The following is a 25,123-nucleotide window of genomic DNA, read 5'->3' as shown; positions in this document are numbered from 1 at the left end:
TCCTCCTGTAACAAGTGCAGTTTTGAAATAAAGACTACTCTAGTCAGAAGCTCCTTTTGCTCCTGCTTGGACTTTCTTTCTGATTCCACAAGTAAAGTTAAAGGGAATCTGTCACTCCATTTTTCAAGTATCAGCAGCCGGCACCGCCATAAGGGGCTTATCTACAGCATTCTGTAATGCTGTAGATAAGCCCCCGATGTAACCTGAAAGATAAGAAAAACGAGTTAGATTATACTCACAGGAGGGTGGTACAGTCTTGGTCCGATGGATGTTGCGGTCCGGCGCCTCCCATCTTCTAACGGTGATGTTCTCTTCTTTGCTGCCTGTCGTGGATCCTGTGCAGGCCCACTGCTCTGCCCTGTTGAGGGCAGAGCAAAATACTGCAGTGCACAGGCACCGGACTTCTCCCGGCGCCTGAGTACTGCAGGACTCTGCTCTGCCCTCAACAGGGCAGAGCAGTGCGCCTGCGCCGGAGCCACAACAGGAAGGAAAGAAGAGGACGGCATCGTATGAAGATGGAAGGCGCTGGACCGCAACACCCATCGGACCAAGACCGTACCGCCCCCCGGTGAGTATAATTTAACTAGTTTTTCTTATCTTTCAGGTTACATCGGGGGCTTATCTACAGCATTACAGAATGCTGTAGATAAGCCTCTGATGGCGGTGTCGGCTACTGAGAATCGAAAAATGGTGTGACAGATTCCCTTTAAGTGATCTGGACGTTGCTTTCTAATGATTGCTAATGCTTACTTTTTTTCTACTATGTTTTTTCGTCAATATTTTTCCTCCAATATTCCTTTCTTACTGTCATTTTTTATTTATTTAAGTTGAATTACTAATACAAGTTTTCTGTACAGGTGGAAAACTCTGGAGACCCATGGGATGATTTTCGAAACTCACAGAGCATCTCATATTGGGAATGTGTTTACCTTCTAATGGTGACCATGTCTACTGTAGGATATGGAGATGTTTATGCAAAAACCACTCTTGGCCGGCTCTTCATGGTCTTCTTTATTCTCGGCGGTTTGGTAAACAGAATTTAATTTTTTCACTAGCATTATTTTGGCTTATAGCTGCATAAAGCTACGCAGAGCAAATTGAACTCCCCTTACAAATAGTTTTCAGAAGTGAATTATACATCACACAAAAAGTTAAAACATTTAAAAGGTTAAAGGGCTATATACAATGGCACAATTCTCATAGCTGACCTAAGCAAAGCAAGACAGAAAAATATGATCTAGATAGATATGATAAATAGATAGATAATACATAGAAAGATATTACATAGACAGGTCAATCTTAGTGATCAATGTCTCCTATTAGGACAACTCTAGATAAGTCTTCCAAATGTATGTACGGTATGTATTTTCAAAGGGTCTGCCCATTTGTGCTGCCCATGGTTTGAGGTGCAGGAGTCAGCTGGCAGGTTTATTTTAATGACAAAAAAATGAAGTACCCTAAGGCGGTTGGCATCCTGGAAATAAAGGTGTATTTTAGTAGCCAAAAGCACTGTACCCGGTTTAGCTAAAGATACATTTAGTTTTTCAGCCAAAATTAAGAGATCTGCAAAGTTTATTCCTTATTCATATTTACCTGCAGTTGTATGCACAAATTCACCAGAATATTATCTTTTTAATAATGTTTTTTTTTTTAACATTTGATTAATTCTTTTCTGAGTGTCAGCAAAAAATGTTCTAACACTATTACTAAAATTTTGCGAATATAATTATAATTAATTTACCCTTCTAGCTTAACTTGCACTCTGTTAGGTCAGTTGTGGGAATCTGTGCTACTTTTATAGTAGATTCGGGGAGTTTTTTGAACTAATGACTTTATTTTACTCCAAATGGCAATTGGTATCTTTCATTAGTACATCAGAGATGACTTATTTTCTTCATAATATTAGTACAGTTTATGATCACAGTGGATGATAAAAGTGAATGATAGAAAAGGAGACATGGACACAAGAGGGAACAAATAGCATGAGACTTGTTCCCAGAACATATTTTTGCTGGTGGTGATTACATGTTTTGCTTCAATATTTTGAAACCAATATATAAGGGGATATTTATGAAGACTGGCGTATTACAGTTTTAACAAAAATCTTGCTAGTGTAAAATACAGCAGATTTATTAAAAGTTCCACGTCTCTGAATAAATCTGGCCCATTGCTTGCTGAGCATGCGCCAAATAAACCAACTGTATGTCAGATTTAGGCTACGCTATAGTTTACATCACTTTTTAGTATAAAGCATAGTACATCTGTTAGGCTACACATGGCCTTCTGCAAAGCTCTACTCACATTTTAGAAAACTGCCGTGAACAGGGGTGAAAATTTGAAAAGTCACAATGATATCAATGATGTCATACATATGGCATGCACCAATTTGTTTTACCCCAGAAGCTGAAGTTAACGCAATAAAATAACCCCCTCAAGTGGGAGAGACAATATGGCGAATGTACAAAATAATTATAGTTTTATTCTTGAAGATAAATCAGCTTGGGTCCATTAACTTCTTCAATATAGATGTCTTTGAGAAGAAAAGCTTTAACGAAGGAAGAAGAAAACTGTAGGTGTTGCTTAAATTTGTGAATGAAGCTAGTCTAGTAAGCTGACAGCTCCTGTGGAGTTTTAATATTTCGGACATGCTGGTTCCCTGTAAAGTTTACCAAACAAGATAGAAATTTGAAAAAGCCTACCTAAGGAAGTTTAGTTTCTTGTTCTTTGACATTTGGAGTAAAATTTATCATACTGTGTCTGATGCGCAGTTGTCACTTTACAACTTTTTAGAATAACCTCACATTGGATGAGGATCGTTGCTCTGCAGGTTTTCATGCTATATTTTAAAAATTGTGCATAAATGGGTTGTCCAGTCTAAGACAAAAGGTTTGCAGCCTGCCGAATTGTGATGGTGATCGATGTACACACTGTCAATGCTCCTCTCTATTCCTTATGCAGCTGGATGGTTACATGACCATATGAAGCCAATTTACTTACTTAAGGTCACGTGTTGACAAGACTTCTGTACTTCTGTCATGTCTCTTCTGTTGAGAGAAGCCAGATGAGACTAATGCGCACAGGAACAGAAGTGTGTAAATCCCTTAGATGCATTCACATGATCGCCCACTGGCACGGAGAATACATGGAATTCGTGAAAGTGTACTAATTGGCAGTTTGAAGTCTGTAGACTTTTTTTTTTTAGATTGGACATCCCCATTAATAAATTTATCAATTATATACAGTTTGATGTTAAATGAAAAGCAAACATAATTGGTTTCTAGTGTTTTATGTGCTAATTACAGTGGGGAAAAAAAGTATTTAGTCACCCACCAATTGTGCAAGTTCTCCCACTTAAAAAGATGAGAGAGGCCCGTATTTGACATCATAGGTAGACCACAACTATGAGAGTCAAAATGAGAAAATCACCTTGTCTGATTTGGCAAGATTTATTTTTCAGATTATGGTGGAAAACAAGTATTTGGTCATTAACAAAAGTTCATCTCAATATTTTGTTATATATCCTTTGTTGGCAATGACAGAGGTCAAACGTTTTCTGTAAGTCTTACAAGGTTGGCTCAAACTATTGGTGATATGTTGACCCATTCCTCCATGCAGATCTCTTCTAGAGCAGTGATTTTTTGGGCCTGTCGCTTGGCAACACAAATTTTCAAATCCCTCCAAAGGTTTTCTATGGGGTTGAGATCTGGAGACTGGCTAGGCCACTCCAGGACCTTCATATGCTTCTTCTTACGCCACTCCTTCATTGCCCTGGTGGTGTTCTTGGGATCATTATCATGCTGAAAGACCCATCCACATTTCATCTTATATGCCCTTGCTGATGGAAGGAGGTTTGCACTCAAAATCTCACGATACATGGCCCCATTCATTCTTTAATGTACGCGGATCAGTCATCCTGGTACCTTCGCAGAGAAACAGCCCCAAAGCATAATGTTGCCGTTTTTGCCACCCCCAAGCTTCACAGTAGGTATGGTGTTCTTTGGATGTCACTCAGTATTCTGTCTCCTCCAAACACGATGAGTTTTGTTTCTACCAAACAGTTCTACTTTGGTTTCATCAGACCATATGACATTCTCCCAATACTCTTCTAGATAATCCAAATGTTCTCTAGCAAACTTCAGACAGGCCTGGACATGTACTGGCTTAAGCAGGGGTACATGTCTGGCATTGCAGGATCTGAGTCCCTGGCAGCGTAGTGTGTTACTAATGGTAGCCTTTGTTATGGTGGTCCCAGCTCTATGCAAGTCATTCAATAGGTCCCCCTTGTGTTTCTGGGATTTTTGCTCACCAATCTTGTGATCACTTTGACCCCATGGGGTGAGATCTTGTGTGGAGCCCCAGATCGAGGGAGATTATCAATGGTCTTGTATGTCTTCCATTTTCTTATTATTGCTCCCACAGTTGATTTCATCACACCAAGCTGCTTGCCTATAGCAGATTCCGTCTTCCCAGCTTGGTGCAGGGCTAAAATTTTTTTCTGGTGTCCTTTGACAGCTCTTTGTTTTTCACCATAGTGGAGTTTGGAGTGTGAATGTTTTAGGTTGTGGACAGGTATCTTTTATACTGATAACAAGTTCAAAATGTGCCATTACTACAGGTAATGAGTGGAGGACAGAGGAGCCTCTTAAAGAAGAAGTTAGAGGTCTGTGAGGGCCAGAAATCTTGCATATTTTAAGGTGACCAAATACTTATTTTCCACCGTAGTTTGAAAAATAAATCTTGCCAAATCAGACAAGGTGATTTTCTGGATTTGTTTTCTGATTTTGACTCTCATAGTTGGGGTCTGCCTATGATGTCAATTACAGGCCTCTCTCATCTTTTTAAGTGGGCAAATTTGTACAATTGGTGGCTGACTAAATATTTTTTTTCCCCACTGTATGTTCTTTGGGCTTCATTTGTATTGAGCAACACTTGTGCCACAATCATAGATTCCCAAATGGGCCATTTTCTAGAGGCGGCTGTGAGTCCCAGTGATGCTCATGATCCTATAGAATCTATACTGTAGGGCTGGGACAGGTAGATTGCTTATGTGTGCCCTTTCTAGCTGTAGGACACAGCTTTCTACTGGCTTCTCGTAAGCAGTTAGTTAAGAGATTATTTTTGGTTACTGGGTGAAACATTACTGTATACTGGAGTGGCGGATCATCGTCTCTTCAGTACATGTATAAGTATATGTAAAATGCTAAAGTACTGGTGAAAATATTTTTTTGAGGTTTCAGACTACCCCCTCTCTGCTTATTACCCCTTTTTGTCACCCCATGGTCCCTTATAATTCCAACAAACAATATGAAATAACTCTGGGTCAAAGTATTGGCAGGTTGGAGGTTATCCATCACAGCGATGCATCTGTTTCTGATATTCACAAGTTACTTGTATCATCTGGTCAATACTATCCAGTTCAGATGTCTACCCCAGTAATTCCTTGTCAGTTCATACCTTACTTCATGCATAATGTTCTGCAGACATGGCGTGGCGACATTCACACTCTGTCACTAAAATTTATGTTCAGGTAATTATAGTAATAGTATGGCTAAAAAAAGGAATCGATCTTATAACAGGAGGAAAAAAAACTATAGGTATCAGCACATAGTTCTGATCATTTATAGTTTGGATTAAACACTGGAAATTCGGTTGCAAATTCTTGCAATAAAGCTAGGTTCATAACAATATTCAGCAATGGCAGGACCATTTACAATGATCCCGCTGGAACTATGCCCACATGAATGTACACAGACAAGGAAGACAATAAATTCTAATATGAACAAATTTCATTTTTACACATCTTTTTAAATGGCATTAAATTATTTTTCATGACTTTTTGTCAGTTTGCTTATGTTCATCTAAAGATTTGTGCACACAACGTTTTTCAAGTGAAAGATGATTCAGGAAACGCTTGTATTCTTTTTTCCTCTGAAGAGTGTTTCTTACCTTTTTTTGGTAGTGTCCTGAAGTTTTTAGTCACTGTTGTTTTTTGGAGTGTTTTTCCAACAATTTTTGAGGTGTTTTTACTTCCAGGTTTTTTTTTTTCCAACTATTAGCAGTTTTTCTAGCAAAAACGTTGGCAAACGTTCAAAAAGATGTCCAAAAATCTGGGCATCTTTTGAGTTTTCCCATTGACTTGTATTACACGTATAGCGCACCCTCAGAAAATACCTAAAGAATGATCTGCTCACTTCTTTTAACCGCTCGCCATCTTTGGAAACCTGAAGTGGTTAAAAAGTGTTCAAAAGACAGAAGTTATGTACAGCAAGTTGTTTTTAGATAGAAACGCATATGTTCGTTCTTTTGAGCATTTGGTTAACCCTTTTTCAGGTGAGTTATGGAGAAGACAAGCCTAAAAAAATGTGTGCATCTTCCCTACCGGATATGTAGAATGCATGCCTTTTTCCAAGCCATAATTCCTAGGTTCTAATGTAAAAATTGTAGTAAGTCCATCACCACTTAGCCTGCATCAAATTTTAGACTGTATTGTTTGCATGTTGCAAATGGATAATTGAGAAATCTTAAGGGCCAAGCACACAAGATCCTGATAAGCATTCGGGCATTTTTGTGCAGTAAATAGAGTCCTTTGAAGATTGAAATTTTTAGTCTGATCTGGGGTCTAAATTTCTTGGACATCTGGGGTCTGGTTAATTTAGCTGTCTATTATAAGGTCTAATTTGATTTTAAACTCTAGTATATGTTGGAATTAATTATTGGGTATGGTCTGGAGTTTGATGCCTCCTATTCCCCCATCCTGCAATTTATACATATGTGAAGTGCTATTGTCCCTGCATGCTCCAACTATTTGTCAGACAATGCTGGTTGTTATCAATTGTGCTCTTGCCACAACTTTCACATGGATCACGTAAATTCTTGGAAGGGGTGGCTTATTTCAAAGTTAGCACTGGGCCCAACAGTTTCTATGTACACCCCTGTTTGCACCCACTTTGGCTGTGCCCTGACCTTCATTATTCAATTTCCTGTCAATGCTAAAAGCCTTGAGGATGCACTGTCTTTGCATTTCATCGCTCTTTCTCAGATGGAGCCAGAGCAAGGACATATACATCCAGCAGCCACCTTTGACCACAGTAGGTTAAGTCATAAATGTTTGTTGGACAAAACATGGCTCTGTATTTATGTGTATTATTTGAGAAGTAGACTAAACTTCCCTATTACCCCACTCTCCCTAGTGTGTGACCCTCCAAAATAGCATCACCTTTTTTTTCCGCAAACTTTTTTGTCTGTTTAGTTTTGTTTTATATGTATCCCCAACACTTCCTAGATCCAAACATTTAAGGGACGTCCCCAATGAAAATTGGGACTTTTTGCAGTTTTTCTTCTCTATATTTTTTATTATGGATCTATATTTATGATATATATGACTATGACTGCATATTTTTTATAGACAACCATCGGTTTTGTTTGGCATTATGTATGCCATGTCTCCTTAAATGTCATTTTTTAACATTTATATATCTGTTATGTAACCAGAGGTGCATTTTCTAGTAAATTAGTAACATATGCAGATGCTCTATAGTGGATCTGTAGCAATGCCAGAGGAAACTGCAATTCATTGCCAAGGAACTGTCCTTCTGTGTTTATTTCCATATCTATGAAACTGCATGTAAGATTCTGTTCGTGCATTATTTTAATATATAGTGTTTAAGTAGATTGCATCTTAGGCCTGTTTCACACTTCAGTTTTTTCTGTCAGTCTAAATCTGCCAAAATAGCGGAAAACGGATCCGCAGGCGGAGTGACAGAAACGGGGGACAGCGGATCGGCGGATGTACGGATCCGCCGATGGTAAAAATTTAAAGGAACCGCGGCAGGAAAAAATAAAAAAAAAATAAAAAAATTAATACCGGTCATCTCGCGGGATGGGGCTGGAGATCGCGCGATGAGAGATGTGGGGCTGGAGATCGGGCGATGTGGCTGGAGATCGCGCGATGTGAGATGTGGGGCTGGAGATCGCGCGATGTGGCTGGAGATCGCGCGATGAGAGATGTGGGGCTGGAGATCGCGCGAGGAATGGAGGTTGCGGGTAAGGAGAGAGAGAGAGAGAGAATTTTCAACCAGCAGCGACACTTGTTTCAGGGTTAAAAGGCAAAAATGCGGATCCGGACTGCAAAAAAGTTGCATGGTCCGTTCGGTGATCATTTTGGCGGATCTGCAGAAATACGGATGCAACGGACAGTCATCAGTCAAAATCCGCCGATAATGAAAGTCAATGGGGAAAAACGGATCCGCAAGAAAAATTGGCGGATCCGTTTTTTTTCACAAAACGGCGGATCTTGACTGATTGTGAAAAACTGATGTGTGAAACAGGCCTTAATTGAAGAGTTTGTAGAATACGCTAAACAATTATTTAATGTTTAGAACAGAATTTTATTTAGAAGTCTGTGTCCTACAATCATTTTTCTGTCGATTGTGGGTATTTTTTCTACTTGTATTTCTATGTCTTACTGCATGGCACTGTATATCTGAACGTGTGCCCCTAGAGCAATCAGCTCCAGATAAAACATGTCTTACCATGTGACAGTGAAGCTTGACCATCAACTTAATTGTTTTTGTATACCTATATCGAGACTTTTCTGCAGTGGATAATCCACAGCAGAATCTACAGATGAAATGCATGGAATCTGTGGTGACGTCCACAACATAAATTGGCATGCTGCAAATCTAAAATTTGCAGCATCGGTCAATTTCTTACTCCAAAAGCTAAAAGCTTATGCATTTGATTTCCTAAAATTTCATTAGTGAAGCTGCTTCTGTATTACACAGAAAATCTATAAAAAGAATCTTTGTATATTCCTAGTGTGAACATACCTTTAAAGGCCCCTAACATCCAACTTTAAATCAGTTAAATCCCATTTACATATCAGATAAATAACATGATTTTTATTAAAGGGGTTGTCTGGGCCAAATCGATACGTCTGCGCCACTCCCACTGCACAGCCGTGTCTCAAGACGGGGCGCAGCCTCGCTCAATACAAATGTATGGAGCAAGGCTGCGCATACTGGACAGCCTCTGACCAGGAGTCAGTATAACGCCTACATACCCTCCCGACCCAGAAACCGGCGACTCCCCGCAGCACACAGTGCGTGTGCTGGGGGATTCAGAAGTCTGCAGTTCCAAAGAGTGACTGCAGACTTATCGATTTGGACAGGACAACCCCTTTAATTACTCAAAAACATAATTAAACAAACATTTTAAAACAGGTATATGGCTCAAGGAGAAAACCTAACCACTATGCGCAGTGACCTGGGACATACAGAAAAATCACATGATAGTTAACTCTCAATATCCATTATTTTGCACTGACCCCACTGGCCGAAGATTAAGAATAAAAAGTATAAATCAATTACAAAACTCTAATAATGTAAATAACATAACTAGCAGCAAGAATCTATATAAATAAGGCTAACACCAATATACATATTATACCACAGGCAGGCAGACAGAACAAAGGCCCAGAACAAAGTGAAAGTGTCAGACATCACCCTCTGTTCTTTAAATGCTCAGTCCTGTAATATGTTTCTCTTCTTTATACCTACTGCAATGGTCACTGCCATAATCAACAGATACAATGCAGATGTGAAATGATGAACATACTATGGTAATGTTTACATCCATAGACTTTCCTGACCAATGCTTGTATCCCTGATAGAGATTTCTCCTTCATTTTAGTGCAAAAATTGCTGCTGTTGTTGTTGAATTTATTTTTCATGGTGTAAGCTGGCAACCATAAAATCCCTAAAGTTGTAAAGGTGAAAGGATATCCTACTGCCCACCATACACATACCATAGATGGCTGTTGACCAGTGTCTCGAATGATTGTTTGGCTGGTGGCACTAGCTTATTTTTAGGAACCGATATGATTGGCATCTTGAAATCAGACATGTTTGATTGATATTTCCCTTGACAATAACTTGCCCAATCCTCCCATACAAATTTTACTGTCAATCGAACCCAATGATATTGGCATCTTCAGCCGCCATTAGTCTTGGGTATAACTGTGAAGGCTTAAAACTTCTCTAACTGCATTTTTTTTTACTTTTTATAATCCCTCTGCAAACCATAAAACAATATTGCAGATTACCATGTTTTCATGGTGTAATGGTGTGGGTAAAGGTTAAAATGGAGAATTGTTACAGTTTCCCAAACTCTAAGATGAAAAAGCAAGAAGCAGACACCTATCCTCCAAAACCAGAGTCAGTAGGTGTGTGGGTGGGAAGAATGAATTACTTAGATTGATATTTGAACCCAATGGATCAGGTCCTCAAGAAATTCCTATGCATCCTGTTAGTCCAGCTTGAGAGTTCTTCACATCTTCAGATTTGACTGATTTTGGTAATTCAACCCTGGTGACTGGGAGGCTGAGTTTGCATCTAGCTGAGCAGCATCAGATGTGCGGCAGCCACTATGAGATGTGTCATAATATTAGATCTGGAAAGGATATAGGATATTTTGGCCAGGGTGATCATGTCTAGTGACAACTCATAGGTAATATGTGAATTAAGTGAAAAGGACTACCAAATATGAGTTTAAGAGCTGACTTGGGATGTACATATCCAGCAGTGATTGGTTGTGCAGAGTTTCTAAGCATGCGAGACCCTATTTGTGCTGTCACTTTATTAATTGTGCCTTTGTCATTTGAAATCATCTCAGTAACCTGTTTCAAAACTACATTAAACATTGAACCTAAATATATATGTACTGTATGTATATATGTATTATAGGAGCTAACCAGTATGTACTGTTCTGAACTGAGTGAATCTCGCCTTGCAATGTCTTGCAGACACCACTAATTCACAGAAAAGCACCTTCTGGTCGTTTCTCCTTTTTATTACAATTCGATTTTTGTAATGTATTCGTTTTTGTGGATTTTTGTGACATCCCCCCTTTTTTTCTTGGGCTTTGGGTGTTATTTGGTAAACCCAAATATTTTTGTTCTTTCAAACACGCTCGGCAAAGGGAGATCAGCTCCATGCTTGGATTGAGTAATCAGGGCTTGGCTGAGAATGCATAGTCGTAACAGACATGTAGGAAAGTTAATCAGCCTTTTGCTGAACTGAACTGCACCAGATTTTTAGGAATGAAAATATTAAAATCTTGAATAAAAATAAAGGTAATACTGAATTCTGCTAACAATTGTCAGTGAAATATGAATGACATACAATTAAACTAAATATTCTGATGATTAAATGTGTTATTTTATTAATTATTTTATTCTGTTATTTCAAGTGACGCTCAGTCTTTCACTAAAACATATCTATCCTCAGTATTCCCAATATAAACTGCAGCTTGTACTGAGCAGTTTCATCAGCAGCAGGGAGGAAGGACACTGAGCAAATACAACAGTCATCACGTCTAGGAGATATGTTTAATAATAATATATGTCATTTATGTTATGAAGCCTGGTGACAGATCCTTTTTAGCAAATGATATAGCAATATTAAGGTTTCAGCAAATAGCGATCATTTGTTGTACAATGATAAGTCATACAAATAATTTGTAATACGCCCTGTATCAATTCCTCACAGTTTTCAAGCTATTTGCTCGCATGCATTGAATAGGAACCTTTATTGTTTCTTTTTAGAAGATACAAAATCTACACTGGTCATATGATGTCGATTATGACCGGGACAGAATTTTTATTCCCTGGAATTAAAAAAATGAAGGCACGTGTTGGAGGACTAGAGTGTTGTAATGATACAGAAAGTATTTTTTGAAAACTATAGAACTTTTTATAATATGATGGATTAAATTTTAAAATCATGTTGAATGCATAACACCCTCTAAACCTCATAACTTTGTAATATATTTTCTTTCTTTTGAACTTCTTTTTGTTTTTTGCTAGTAACCCAATTAAGACATGGCCTATTTTTTTCATCCTCATATAGTGTGTTGAAAAACTATTTTCTGAGTGTTGGAGGAATTATAAAAAACAGCAATTCTGTCTGTTTAACTGACATGTTAACTTTACTCTGCCGGTTAGTAAATTATAAGATTAGAACAATACAAAATCTATATCTATATATATCTATATACGTATCTCTATATATATAATACACACAGTGAAGGAAATAATTATTTCATCCCTTGCTGATTTTGTATGTTTACCCACTGACAAAGACATGAACAGTCTATAATTTTAAGGGTAGGTTAATTTTAACATTGAGAGATAGACTATCAAAAGTAAAATCCAGAAAATCACATTGTATGAATTATATAGATTTATTTGCATTTTGCAGTGAGAAATAAGTATTTGATACCTCTGGCAAATAAGACTTAATACTTGGTGGCAAAACCCTTGTTGGCAAGCACAGCAGTCAGACGTTTTTTGTAGTTGATGATGAGGTTTGCGCGCATGTCAGGAGGAATTTTGGTTCACTCCTCTTTGCAGATCATCTCTAAATCATTAAGATTTTGAGGCTGTCGTTGGCAACTCGGAGCTCCAACTCCCTCCATAAAATTTCTATGGGAATAAGGTCTGGAGACTGGCTTGGCTACCCCATGACCTTAATGTGCTTCTTTTTGAGACATTACTTTGTTGCCTTGGCTGTATGGTTTGTTTTAACGTCCTGGCAGAGGGAAGGAGGTTGTCACTCAGGAGTTTACGGTACATGGCTCCATCCATTCTCCCATTGATGCAGTGAAGTAGTACTGTGCCCTTAGCAGAGAAACACCCCCAAAACATATTGTTTCCATCTCCATGCTTGACAGTGGGGATGGTGCTCTTTGGGTCATAGGCAGCATTTCTCTTCCTCCAAACACGGCAAGTTGAGTTAATGCCAAAGAGCTAAATTTTTGTCTCCCAACCACTCACAGAATCATCCAGGTGTTTATTGGCAAACTTCAGATGGGCCTGCACATGTGCCTTCTTAAACAGGGGGACGTTGCGGGTACTGCAGGATCTTAAACCTTTACGGCGTAATGTGTTACCCATGGTTTACTTGGCGACTGTAGTCCCAGCTGCCTTGAGATCATTAGCAAATCCCCCCCGTGTAGTTTTAGGCTGATCTCTCACCTTCCTCATGATCAAGGCTAGCCCATGAGGTGATATTTTGCATGGTGCCCCAGATCGATGTCGATTGACAGTCATTTTGTATTTCTTCCATTTTCTTACTATTGCACCAACAGTTGTCTCTTCTACTCAGCCTGCATCTTACGTATGGTTTTGTAGCCCATTCCAGCTTTGTGCAGGTCTATGATCTTGTCTCTGACAGCCTTATAAAGCTCTTTGGTCTTGCCCATGTTGTAGACGTTAGAGTCTGACTGATTAATTGAGTCTGTGGACAGGAGTCTTTTATAAAGGTGACTATGTAAGACAGCTGTCTTTAATGCAGGTAACGAGTTGATTAGGAGCGTCTAACTTGCCTGTAGGAGCCAGAACTCTTAATGGTTGGTAGGGGATCAAATACTTATTTCTCACTGAGAAATGCAAATAAATTTACATAATTTATATAATTTGATTTTCTGGATTTTCTTTTTGATATCCTCTCTCTGAATGTTAAAATTAACCTTCCCTTAAAATGTAGAAAATGTTTTTTGTGTTAGATTTTTATAGTTTTTTTTACTTGATTTTTTTTATCATGTTAGGAGACTTGATTGTTCGAATAGTACTCAGCAATACTTCTTTATTGCAGAATATTAGGCCTGTCATTGTAACGTATAACAGCATCTGGTATAGTTTAATAGGTATACAAAGATGGCAGACCTATAAGGCATTATTAGGCCCCTAATGCCATGTCAACCATTAAAAGGGGTGATCAAGTTATCACTTATCCATCAGATAGATGATAATTTATTGATCATTGAATGATGATTGACCTTTGGGGACCTGCACCGATCGGCAGAACAGAGCAGGGCACTTTTAACCCCATTTTACTGAAGGGACAGTGCTCATGCTCCACCACCGCTTGGCTTTTCCTGGCAATGAATGGACCAGCGATCAGGCATGTGCCCTGCCTCTTCATCCTAATGGTGATAAAAGTTCCCTGTTGGGGTTAAAAACTCCTAGTTTTGCAGATCAGTGCAGATGAAAGCAGTCAGACCCTCATTGATCAATAAGTTATTATCATCTATCCTCTGTATATGTGATAACTAGTTTTCATAGAATCATAGAATGGTAGAGTTGGATTGGACCTCTTGGGTTATCTGGTCCAACCCCCTGCTCAAAGCAGGATTCGCTAAATCATCCCAGACTGTTTGAAGACTTCTATTGAAGGAGAACTCACCACCTCTCGTGGCAGCCTGTTCCACTCATTGGTCACCCTAAGTGTTTTCACCAGACAACCCCTTTATGAATTATGTTACCATGTTGGCAGGGGGTTGATAGGGTGACACATGTTGGCAAAGTCACTATTGATCAGTGTTAAATGACCAGGATATTTGTCATCTCCAGTCCTATGCCTGTAACATCCCAATGCTGTACATATATAGGGTGGATTGTATTAAGTCCTTGGTGGCCACACTATTTATATGGTGATTGTTGCCAATAGGTTAAAATAATCAGTGCAGGAAAAAAATATTAATAGAAACTGTCAAGAAACAGGCTGGCTGCCCTATAACATGCCCATATAGCTTATTATAGTTATTTTTGGGCTAAACTAGACATGTGTCACTGATAAGTGCTGTGAATGCATGATGGTGTTCTGCTTAGAATGTGCTGAAGGTCTTATGATTCCCTCATTGCCCATATGGATTGTTTGTTAATATGAGGGTAATGTGTTCATGAGATAATCAGCCCATTTTAGAACAGTTCACCCCAAATACTACAGAGAGACAAGTAATAATATAGTCTACTTATAAGTATATGTATACATAGTCGGTTAATGTATAAAGTCTTTAGATGTAAACTTGCTTCTTGACACTTTCCAGGTGGCAATATATATATACAACAATAAAGGTGAAGAGATGTTATATTAAAAAAGTACATATTTAATGACTACATAGACAGTGGTAATGCAAAGATGAATTTTCATTTTAATTAGTTTTCTTACCACACCTCAGTTCCGAATTGTCGAACTGACAAATTGTACAAAGTAGTAGGAAATTGCTCTACCAACCAGGTTAAATTCTTTGACATGTCGATTCTTTTGTATTACCAGTAAAATAATAATGCTGGGGCATATTTTTGGAAATCTCCATTCCTCTGGTTATCCTTTTTAAATTGTATAAGTAAATCGGCAACTGGTTGATACTATTGCCCTTGTCAATAGGATGTGAACCAACACAATTTGTCTCTGTCAATACTGACTGCCAGTAGGAAGATAGAGGCCATACATAAACTAAACCTAGCCTGACTTTTATCTCTCAACAACACTCCTTACACAAGCAATCATTTCCGTGGTTTCATTCCTTTAATCTGGTGTAGGTAGTGCAAGTGCATTACAATGTACTCTTTATTGCTAAAAAGTCCATCCAAACCTGGTTTATTTAGCTGGAGCTGTTCCCCCAATTCCACCGCCTATGTCAAGCGTGTCCTTTTCTGCAACAGACGTCCTTTCTTTCTTTTTAGTCTTCTCTTCTGTCTCCTGTCTTCCTTCCTAGGCCATGTTTGCCAGCTACGTCCCCGAAATCATAGAGTTAATAGGAAACCGAAAGAAATATGGTGGTTCTTATAGTGCAGTTAGTGGACGGAAGTAAGTATTGACCAAGGCGTGGTGTCATTGCTGCAGGGCGAACCTCTCTGCATGCTATTTGTCCTTTGTTTGTTTTTTTTCTTCCTATTTCTCGTTCCACGCACTCAGGCAATGTTTGCCCGATACGTCCCCGAAATTGCTGCTCTCATCCTTAATCGGAAGAAATATGGCGGGACGTTTAACTCAACAAGAGGGAGAAAGTAAGTTTGGTTTTGATTTATTTTTTTTTCTTAAGAAGAAGGTAAATTTTGAATATTTTAATAAGGTATTCCATTTACCATTATTTTTCTTGCTTCATGTAAAAATTCATTTCTTAAATAGCAGTGAACTGAAATGTTCGAAATTGTGACGGTTTCTATCAAAATGAGTGCAAAACGTGTATTTTCATCTTCATATTAATTTCAATTTTTCGAGCACTACTAAATATTATTCATGTAGATTATGCAGCAGTTATTGCCTTTTAACTTTTAATATAAAGACAAAAATCTGAATGAAGCTACATTTACACATCCTTTTACTTTTGGCAAATAATGCACTGTTTTCCTCCCATGTCTTCGTTTGGCCTCTGTTTTAAATACTCGGTTTCCATCTGTTTTTCTCAATCATTTTTAAAAATTGAAGGGGGTTAACCATGTGAATTTTTTTTTTCCGTTGACACTCGGCAATGGAGCAGTATGAAAACGGATGAAAAACAGACGTAAAACAAATGTCCTCTGTATTTCAACAGTTTTTGGTGGTTTTAATGGAATAGAATGACCACGTCTGATCTGCAAAATCTGATGAGCATAGCAATAGACACACAAATCTGTTAATAAAACGGATGTGTAATTGGTTCTATTAAACTCCATGGGTCAGTATGATATCCATCTTAAAAATGCACAGCACAGGGATGAGTAAATGGACAAGTGAATGTAGCCTATGGGACATGCTTTGTAGTTGTTTGATGAGAACGGACAATTTAGCGCTCCTGACATGGTGGCTTTTGTTGCCGCTGAGCTTAGACCAAACTTCACGTCTTTCTTCAGAATTTTTCTTTGTAGTTTAATAAACCTCAGTCAATAAAATTTACTTCCAAATAGTCCTTTGATCTATTCTTTGTATTAGTCAGGTTTATTATAGCTTAGTGCCAGAGGACGTAGGTCCTCATTTTAGTTTTACATATAACTCAATCCCTAGCATTCATCTAAATAATTATTTGAACTTGTATTAGAAAATAAATTAGACATACATTTTGCTTTAAAAAGACATACCTAATGGTTTGTTTTATCTAAATTTCCAAGACCCTGACATTTTTATTAGTACTAGGGCTTCAAATCTCTAAAGTCTCAAAACATTATGTAGGGGGAACTCCTTTTTGGGAACAAAATAATGACTCTCAGAGAAAAGGCAGCAGGTAATTAACATTTGTTAAGCTGCCATGTAAAAATATCAATATATTGCTTTATTTAAATACACAACTTCCTCGGTTTTCAGCTCAGGCATCACAATTTAAGGGCCCAAAAGGACAGGTTGATAATTGGGAAGATGCTTTCCTAGGATTGCTCATTTCCTGACTATTGGCTGTTTCAATAGGGCGGCCATCACCCAACAAATAATCAAAATTCTAGTTAAGCAAGCTTAAAAATCATTGTTCATAGGCCGGGTTCAGGTGGGAGTTTTTTGCAATGCTAGTATGGCTGTGTGGCTCCTGACCCTAACTTACAGCCTTATAGACACATATGAGGATGTAAATTCCGTCGGGTCAGGAGATCTGCGGTCAGTCTAGCACTGAAGTCCATATACGGACCACGAAAAACACCCATCTGCACCTAGTATTATAGACAGGACGTGCTTTACACACAAAACAATCCTATTAACAATCATTCTGTATGCATGGAAGTGTGGTCAGCCTGATAAAATAGGCTAATGAATGACCTCTGAATGACTTGCATGCGGTAAATATGTGGTCATTTAACAGCCACAGTCAGCTGGTCTAAATGGGACCTTAGCTAGGCTATCATACCGAAGACCCTGCTGTAACTAATATTAAGCAGGATACCAACCGGCACATAGACAAGGAGTGTACAGTATGCCTAGACACTGACCTTATAGTTACACAATATTGTATATTCAAGTATTAATGAGAATAGCTATGAAAAAACAACACATCTAATGTACGGTATTCACTTTTCTCCAAAATGTCAAAGCATATTACTTTTCTTGATCATTGCCCACATAATTATAATGGCATAATGAAAGCACTGGTAAATCCATTTCCCCTTTTGCCCCTCACACACCACTTTCCAAAGATTCTCTGATATTTTTAGTTTAACATGCATAAAAAAGAGAAAATTATACACAGCACTAATTGAATTGGGCAGCACGGTGGCTCAGTGGTTAGCTCTGAGATCCTAGGTTCGTATCCCACCAAGGACAACATCTGCAAGGAGTTTGTATGTTCTCTGTGTTTTCCTGGGTGTACTCTGATTTTTTCCCACATTCCCAAGAAATACTGATATAGAATTTAGATTGCGTCTGCAAAGTGCTGTGGAAGCGCTATGTAAGCAAAACGTATTAAAGCGCTATGTAAACAAAGCATAATAAATTTTACATTAGTAAGTTATGTAAGTGTTTCCTTTGTAATGTTATGAATATATATGTAACATATGTTTTGTGTGGCCTGGAATACCTTTAAAATGTTTCACTAAATTTAACTTGGCGTATGCTAATTTTTTATGTTTTTTTTTATATCTTGGAGGCAATGGTAATACAAATATGTACTTATACAGTTCTCTACTTAAAAATCTGCAGGTGCAATCCCATGCAGTCACAAACCGAAATGTAGACATATAGTAGCTGTCATTCAGATGCACAATTTGTGTATGAACATTGAAAGATCTTGTGTTCTAAAAAGCTTCTCTCTAAGGGTATGTTTCGACATGGCATATAGGCAGCGCTTTGGATGCAGCTCCGCCAAAAGCGCTGCCCCCTTTTGTACGCGCGGTGATTCTGCATGTGTTCATTGAACACATGCAGAATCACCGCATCCTATACATAGACTGTGTAGTTCATCTTGTGGAGACGGAGCGTCTCCACAAGATAAATAGACATGCTGCAGTCTATAAAGACACGCCGCATGTGCGTATATGCAGGTCTGCCACCTGCGTCTTTGAACGCATAGTGGAGATGGGATTTCATAAAATCCCCTCCACTATGCTGTAACATCTGGGCACTGTGGACTGGACGCTGCAGCTGTACTATAATGCAGGTCCTATATAGTACACATAGTATAATGCACTCCCCATGGTCGTTGATAGAGTATACTGCAGCCCCCCTCAGAGTTTACTGCAGCCCCCTCATAGAGTATAATGTATTCCCCTCATAGAGCTTAATGCAGCCCACTCACAATCTAATGCGGCCCCCTCATAGAGTATAATGTAGTCCCCTCATAGAGCATAATGCAGCCCCCTCAGAATATAATGCAGCCCTTTCAGAGTTTAATGCAGCCTCTTCAGAGTTATAATGCAGCCCTCTCAGAGTATAGTGCAGCCCCCACACACAATATAATGCAGCCCTCTCAGAGTATAATGCAGCCCCTTCAGAGTATAATGCAGCCCCCCCAGAATATAATGCAGCCCTTTCAGAGTATAATGCAGCCCCCCACAAACAATATAATGCAGGCCTCTCAGAGTATAATGCAGCCCTCTCATAGTATAATGCAGCCCTCTTGGAGTATAATGCAGCTCTCTGAGTATAATGCAGCCCCACACACAATATAATGAAGCCCCCTCAGAGTATAATGCAGCCCCTTCGGAGTATAATGTAGCCCTCTCAGAGTATAATGCAGCCACCCACACACTGTATAGCGTATCCCCCTCAAAGTATAATGCAGCCCCTTCAGAGTATAATGTAGCCCCCTCAGATTATAATGCTGCCCCCCTAAGAGTATAATGCAGCCCCCCAGAGTGTAATGCAGCCACCTAAGAGTATAATGCAGCCCCCTCAGAGTATAATGCAGCCGCCCACACACTGTATAATGCATCCCCCTAAGAGTATAATGCAGCCCCCTCAGAGTATAATGCAGCCCCCTCAGAGTGTAATGTAGCCCCCTTAGAGTATAATGCTGCCCCCTAGAGTGTAATGCAGCCCACTAAGAGTATAATGCAGCCCCCTCAGAGTATAATACAGCCCAACACACAGTATAATGCAGCCCCCAAAGTACAAAACAGCCCCCTCAGAATATAATGCAACCCCCCACACAGTATAGTTCAGCCCCCCTTACAAACACACACAGTATAGTGCAGCCCCCCACACATACATGCAGTATAATGCGGCAACCCACACATACACAGTATAATGCAACACCCTCAGCATATAATGCAGCCTCACACACAGTATAATGCAGCCCCCCACATAGTATAATGCAGCCCCCCCACACAGTATAATTCAGTGCCCCCCAAACACACACAGTATAGTGCAGTCCCCACATAGACAGTATAGTGCAGTCCCCACACACACAGTATAGTGCAGCCCCCATACACAGTATAGTGCAGCCCCCACTAACAGTGTAATGCAGCACCCCTCCCACACACAGTATAGTGCAGTCCCCCGCACACAGTATAGTGCAGCAGACACACACACAACACAATATAGTGCAGTCCCCCCACACACAGTATCATGCAGCAGACACACATACACTCACACATACACACAAACAATACTTACATCTCCTGCTCATTCCCCGATGCTCTGACTTCTGCAGAGCATCTCATCAGCTCCACTGCTAACACACACTGAGTCAGAGGCAGAGAAGGAGTGATGGAGATGGAGCGTCACATGATGCTTTCTCCTCCATCACTGCCATCAACTGTATCAGCTTCTATGATGCCAGTAAGTTGAATGCGCGATGGGAGGGGGGTTGGCGCTGCACCAGGCCCCTCTTACTCAGGGGCCTCATAGCGGCTGTGTGGTGTGCCGCTGGCTGCGGGTCCCTGGAGGAGCAAGGGCCCTAGGCGGCTGCCTGGTCTACCTACTCCTAACGCCGGCCCGGCCGGTGATACATACCATGCTCCTCTGATAGTATGACTGCTACCGGTGACACAGACCGTGCACCTTTTATAATGTGACTGCAGCCAGTGATACAGAGCGTGTACCTTTTATAATATGATTGCAGTTGGTGATACAGACCGTGGTCCTCTGATAATGATTGCAGCCAGTGATACAGACCATGCTCCTCTGATATTATTGCAGCTGGTGATACAGATCGTGTTCCTCTGATAATATGACAGCCAGTGATACAGACCAAGCACCTATGAATATGACAGCAGCCGGTGAAACAGACCGTGCTCCTCTGACAATACAGTCATGGCTGAAAATGTTGGCACCCTTGAAATTGTTCCAGAAAATGATGTATTTCTTCTAGAAAATTATTGAAATTACACACGTTTTGTTATACACATGTTTATTTCCTTTGTGTGTATTAGATTAACATACAAAAAACTGAGAAAGAAAGGCAAATTGGACATACATGGTACAATTCCATATTATTTCCCCCAAATACAGTAGTACAAAGCCCACTTGCTTTCAAACTGTATGATACCCCTTTAGATCCCCCTAATGGTCATTACTGTGTGCCCACAGAGCTTGATACCCCTTCTGGGTCACCACACAGTATAATTTCTCCTCAGTGTTGCCACAAAATATGATGCCCCTGAACTTGCACCCTAGACAGTAATATCTTATTAGTGCTCCCACTCAGTATGAAGCCTCCATTGTGCCCCCACATACAGTATAAAGTCTGTAAATTTTCCCACACAACATTATGCCCCCTTATGCCTCCACACTATATCATGTCTTAATAGTGCCCCCACACACCTCACACCACACAGTATATTGCCTCCTGCACAACCTAATGCCTCCCTTGCTGTCCTACACAATATAACACACCTTTAGTGCCCTAATAGTATGATGCTGTTAGTGCCCTCTACAGTATAAAATCCTGTCAGGACTGCCACACAGTATAATGCCCCCCTTGGAGTTACCAGTATTGCGCCCCACAGCATAATACCACCATAGTACCTTCACCCAGAAATAGTACTGCTTAAAAAATTTTCTGCTGGCTTCTGCTTGTGCTTCTTGACACGTGAGAGGTCACCAAGTACGGGGTTGGGCAGGGAACTGATGGCTGCTCTTCCATTGTATTCGATTTTCTCTGCATCCACTTTGGGCACTATTGATAAATACCCCCTCAGTGAGCAGAGATACTATTTTATGGAGGTCCTGCAAATGCCTGCAGAAATAAATTGTAGCTGTAGATATGGCACATCATGCAATATGTAATTAACCCCTTCATGACCCAGCCTATTTTGACCCTAATGACCTGGCCATTTTTTGCAATTCTGACCAGTGTCCCTTTAGGTAATAACTCAGGAACGCTTCAACGCATCCTAGCGATTCTGATTGTTTTTTCTTGACATATTGGGCTTCATGTTAGTGGTAAATTTAGGTCGATTATTTTTGCGTTTATTTGTGAAAAAAATGGAAATTTGGCGAAAATTTTGCAATTTTCAAATTTTGAATTTTTATTCTGTTAAACCAGAGAATTAAGTGACAGAAAATAGTTAATAAATAACATTTCCCACATGTCTACTGCACATCAGCACAATTTTGGAAGCAAATTTTTTTTTTTGTTAGGAAGTTATAAGGGTTAAAAGTTGACCAGTGATTTCTCATTTTTACAACAAAATTTACAAAACCATTTTTTTAGGGACCATCTTACATTTGAAGTCACTTTGAGGGGTCTATATGGCAGAAAAAAACCCAAAAGTGACACCATTCTAAAAACTGCCCCCCTCAAGCTACTCAAAACTACATTCAAGAAGATTATTAACCCTTCAGGTGCTTCACAGAGACTAAAGCAACATGAAAGGAAAAAATGGACATTTAATTTTTCCAACAAAAATTTTCTTTTAGCATCAATTTTTTCATTTTCACATGGGTAACAGGATAAAATGGATCCTAAAATTTGTTGGGCAATTTCTCCTGAGTACAACGATACCTCATATGTGGTCATAAACCACTGTTTGGGCACACAGCAGGGCTCAGAAGGGAAGGAGCGCCATTTGACTTTTTGAATGGAAAATATGCTGGAATATTTAGCGGTTACCGTGTTGCGTTTGGAGAGTCCCTGTGTGCCTAAACATTGGAGCTCCCCCACAAGTGACCCCATTTTGGAAACTAGACCCTCCAAGTAACTTATCTAGATGCATAGTGAGTACTTTGAACCCCCAGATGCTTCACAAATTGATCCGTAAAAAAAAAGTTCTTTTTTTTCACAAAAATTTTCTTTTTAGCCTCAGTTTTTTCATTTTCACATGGGCAACAGGGTAAAATGGAGCATAAAATTTGTTGGGCAATTTCTCCTGAATACACTGATACCTCATATGTGGTCATAAACCACTGTTTGGGTGCACGGCAGGGCCCGGAAGGGAAGGAGCACCATTTGACTGAATAGAAAATTAGCTCCAGTCGTTAGCGGACACCATGTCGCGTTTGGAGAGTCCCTGTGTGCCTAAACATTGGGGCTCCCCTCCCCCACAAGTGACCCCATTTTGGAAACTAGACCCCCGAAGGAACTTATCTAGATGTGTGGTGATCACTTTGAACCCCCAAGTGCTTCACAGAAGATTATAACGCAGAGAAGAAAAAATAAAAAATCATTTTTTTTCCTCAAAATTGATTTTTAGCCCAATATTTTTTATTTTCACGAGGGTAACTGGAGAAATTGGACCCCTAAAGTTGTTGTCCAGTTTGTCCTGAGTGCACTGGTACCTCATATGTGGGGGGGAACCACTGTTTGGGCGCACGGCAGGGCTCAGAAGGGAAGGAGCGCCATTTGACTTTTTGAATAGAAAATTAGCTCCAATTGTTAGCAGACACCATGTCGTGTTTGTAGAGCCCCTGTGTGCCTAAACTTTGGAGCTCTCCTACAAATGACCCCATTTTGGAAACTAGACCCCCTAAGGAACTTACCTAGATGCATAGTGAGCACTTTAGACCCCCAGGTGCTTCACAGAAGTTTATAACGCAGAGCCGTGAAAATAAAAATATTTTTTTTCCTCAAAAAACGATTTTTTAGCCCGCTAATTTTTATTTTCACAATGGTAACAGGAGAAATTGGACCCCTAAAGTTGTTGTCCAGTTTCTCCTGAGTAAGCTGGTACCCCATATGTGGGGGGAACCACTGTTTGGGCACACGTCGGGGCTCGGAAGGGAAGTAGTGACGTTTTGAAATACCATCTTGATGGAATGGTCTGCGGGCGTCATGTTACGTTTGCAGAGCCCCTGGTGCACATAAAAACAGTGGAAACCCCCCACAATTGACCCCATTTTGGAAACTAGACCACCCAAGGAACTAATCTAGATGTGTGATGAGTAATGTTGAGCATTCCGATACAGTGAATATCGGCCGATACCCGATATTCACTGTATCAGAATTCCGATACCGAGTACCGATATTTTTTCAATATTGGATACCGGAATCGGAAGTCCCCATAATGCAATGAGCCACTGTTGTGGCTGTGATTGGCTGCTGAAATGATGTCATCATGATGCGCGGTCTGTGCGCATCATGATGCGCGGTCTGTGCCGACAGCCAGGGGTCTGTACGGGCCTGCTGGGGGCCTGTGCCGGCTGCCGGGGGTCTGTACGGGCCTGTTGGGAGTTTGTGTCGGCTGCCGGGGGTCTGTACGGGCCTTCCGGGGGCTTGTGCCGGCTGCCGGGGGTCTGTACGGGCCTGCCGGGGGCTTGTGCTGGCTGCCGGAGGTCTGTACGGGCCTGCCGGGGGCCTGTGCCGACTGCCGGGGGTCTGTACGGGCCTGCCGGGGGCCTGTGCCAGCTGCCGGGTGTCTGTACAGGCCTACCGGGGGCCTGTGACGGCTGCCGGGGGTTTGTACGGGCCTGCTGGGGGTCTGTGCCGGCTGCCGGGGGTCTGTGCGGGCCTGCCGGGGGTCTTGTGTGTGTGCAGGCATCGTCCGATGGGACTACAAGTCCCATCGGGCGATGCCTGCTACAATTACAGTGATTGACACATTAGCCAATGATGGGACAGTAGTAGTCCCATCATCCGGCTAATGTGTTGAATGTAAAAAAAAAAAATCATGGCCCCCACAAGACCCCCAGCAAGCCCGCACAGACCCCCGGCAGGCCCGTACAGACCCCCGGCAGCTGTCACAAGCCCCCAGCAGGCCCGTACAGACCCCAGGCAGCCGGCACAAGCCCCCGGCAGGCCCGCACAGACCCACGGCAGCCGGCACAAGCCCCCGGCAGGCCCGACATAGTTCTTAGCCAAGGGAACCAAGCCCGTCTGGGCCAGAAGGGGGCAATCAGTATAATTCTTGCCATATCCTCTCTGATCTTCCTCACCACCAGAGGTAACAGGGATAAGGGAGGGAACGCATAGGCCAGGCTGAAGTCCCACTTTTTTAGGAAGGCGT

At 40.6% G+C, this 25,123-nt stretch overlaps 1 protein-coding gene across 22 annotated transcripts in view; it reads left to right on the top strand.

Annotated features, from left to right (window-relative positions):
• The window catches only part of KCNMA1 (potassium calcium-activated channel subfamily M alpha 1), an 867,158-nt gene that overhangs the window by 555,703 nt on the left and 286,332 nt on the right, over positions 1-25,123 (top strand). For all 22 annotated transcript variants that reach the window (XM_073571201.1, XM_073571213.1, XM_073571218.1 and 19 more), the window contains exons 8-9: positions 858-1,028; positions 15,559-15,650. In XM_073571201.1, the coding sequence (XP_073427302.1) occupies positions 858-1,028; positions 15,559-15,650 (263 nt within the window). The remainder of the gene's footprint in view (positions 1-857; positions 1,029-15,558; positions 15,651-25,123) is intronic.

This window comes from Dendrobates tinctorius, unplaced genomic scaffold, assembly GCF_039654945.1.
Source record: "Dendrobates tinctorius isolate UK_male_01 unplaced genomic scaffold, ASM3965494v1 ptg000028l, whole genome shotgun sequence".
In the NCBI taxonomy this organism is placed as follows: Eukaryota; Metazoa; Chordata; class Amphibia; order Anura; family Dendrobatidae; genus Dendrobates; species Dendrobates tinctorius.
Note: the sequence above shows the minus strand (reverse complement) of the source record. Positions and strands in the feature narration are given on the sequence as shown.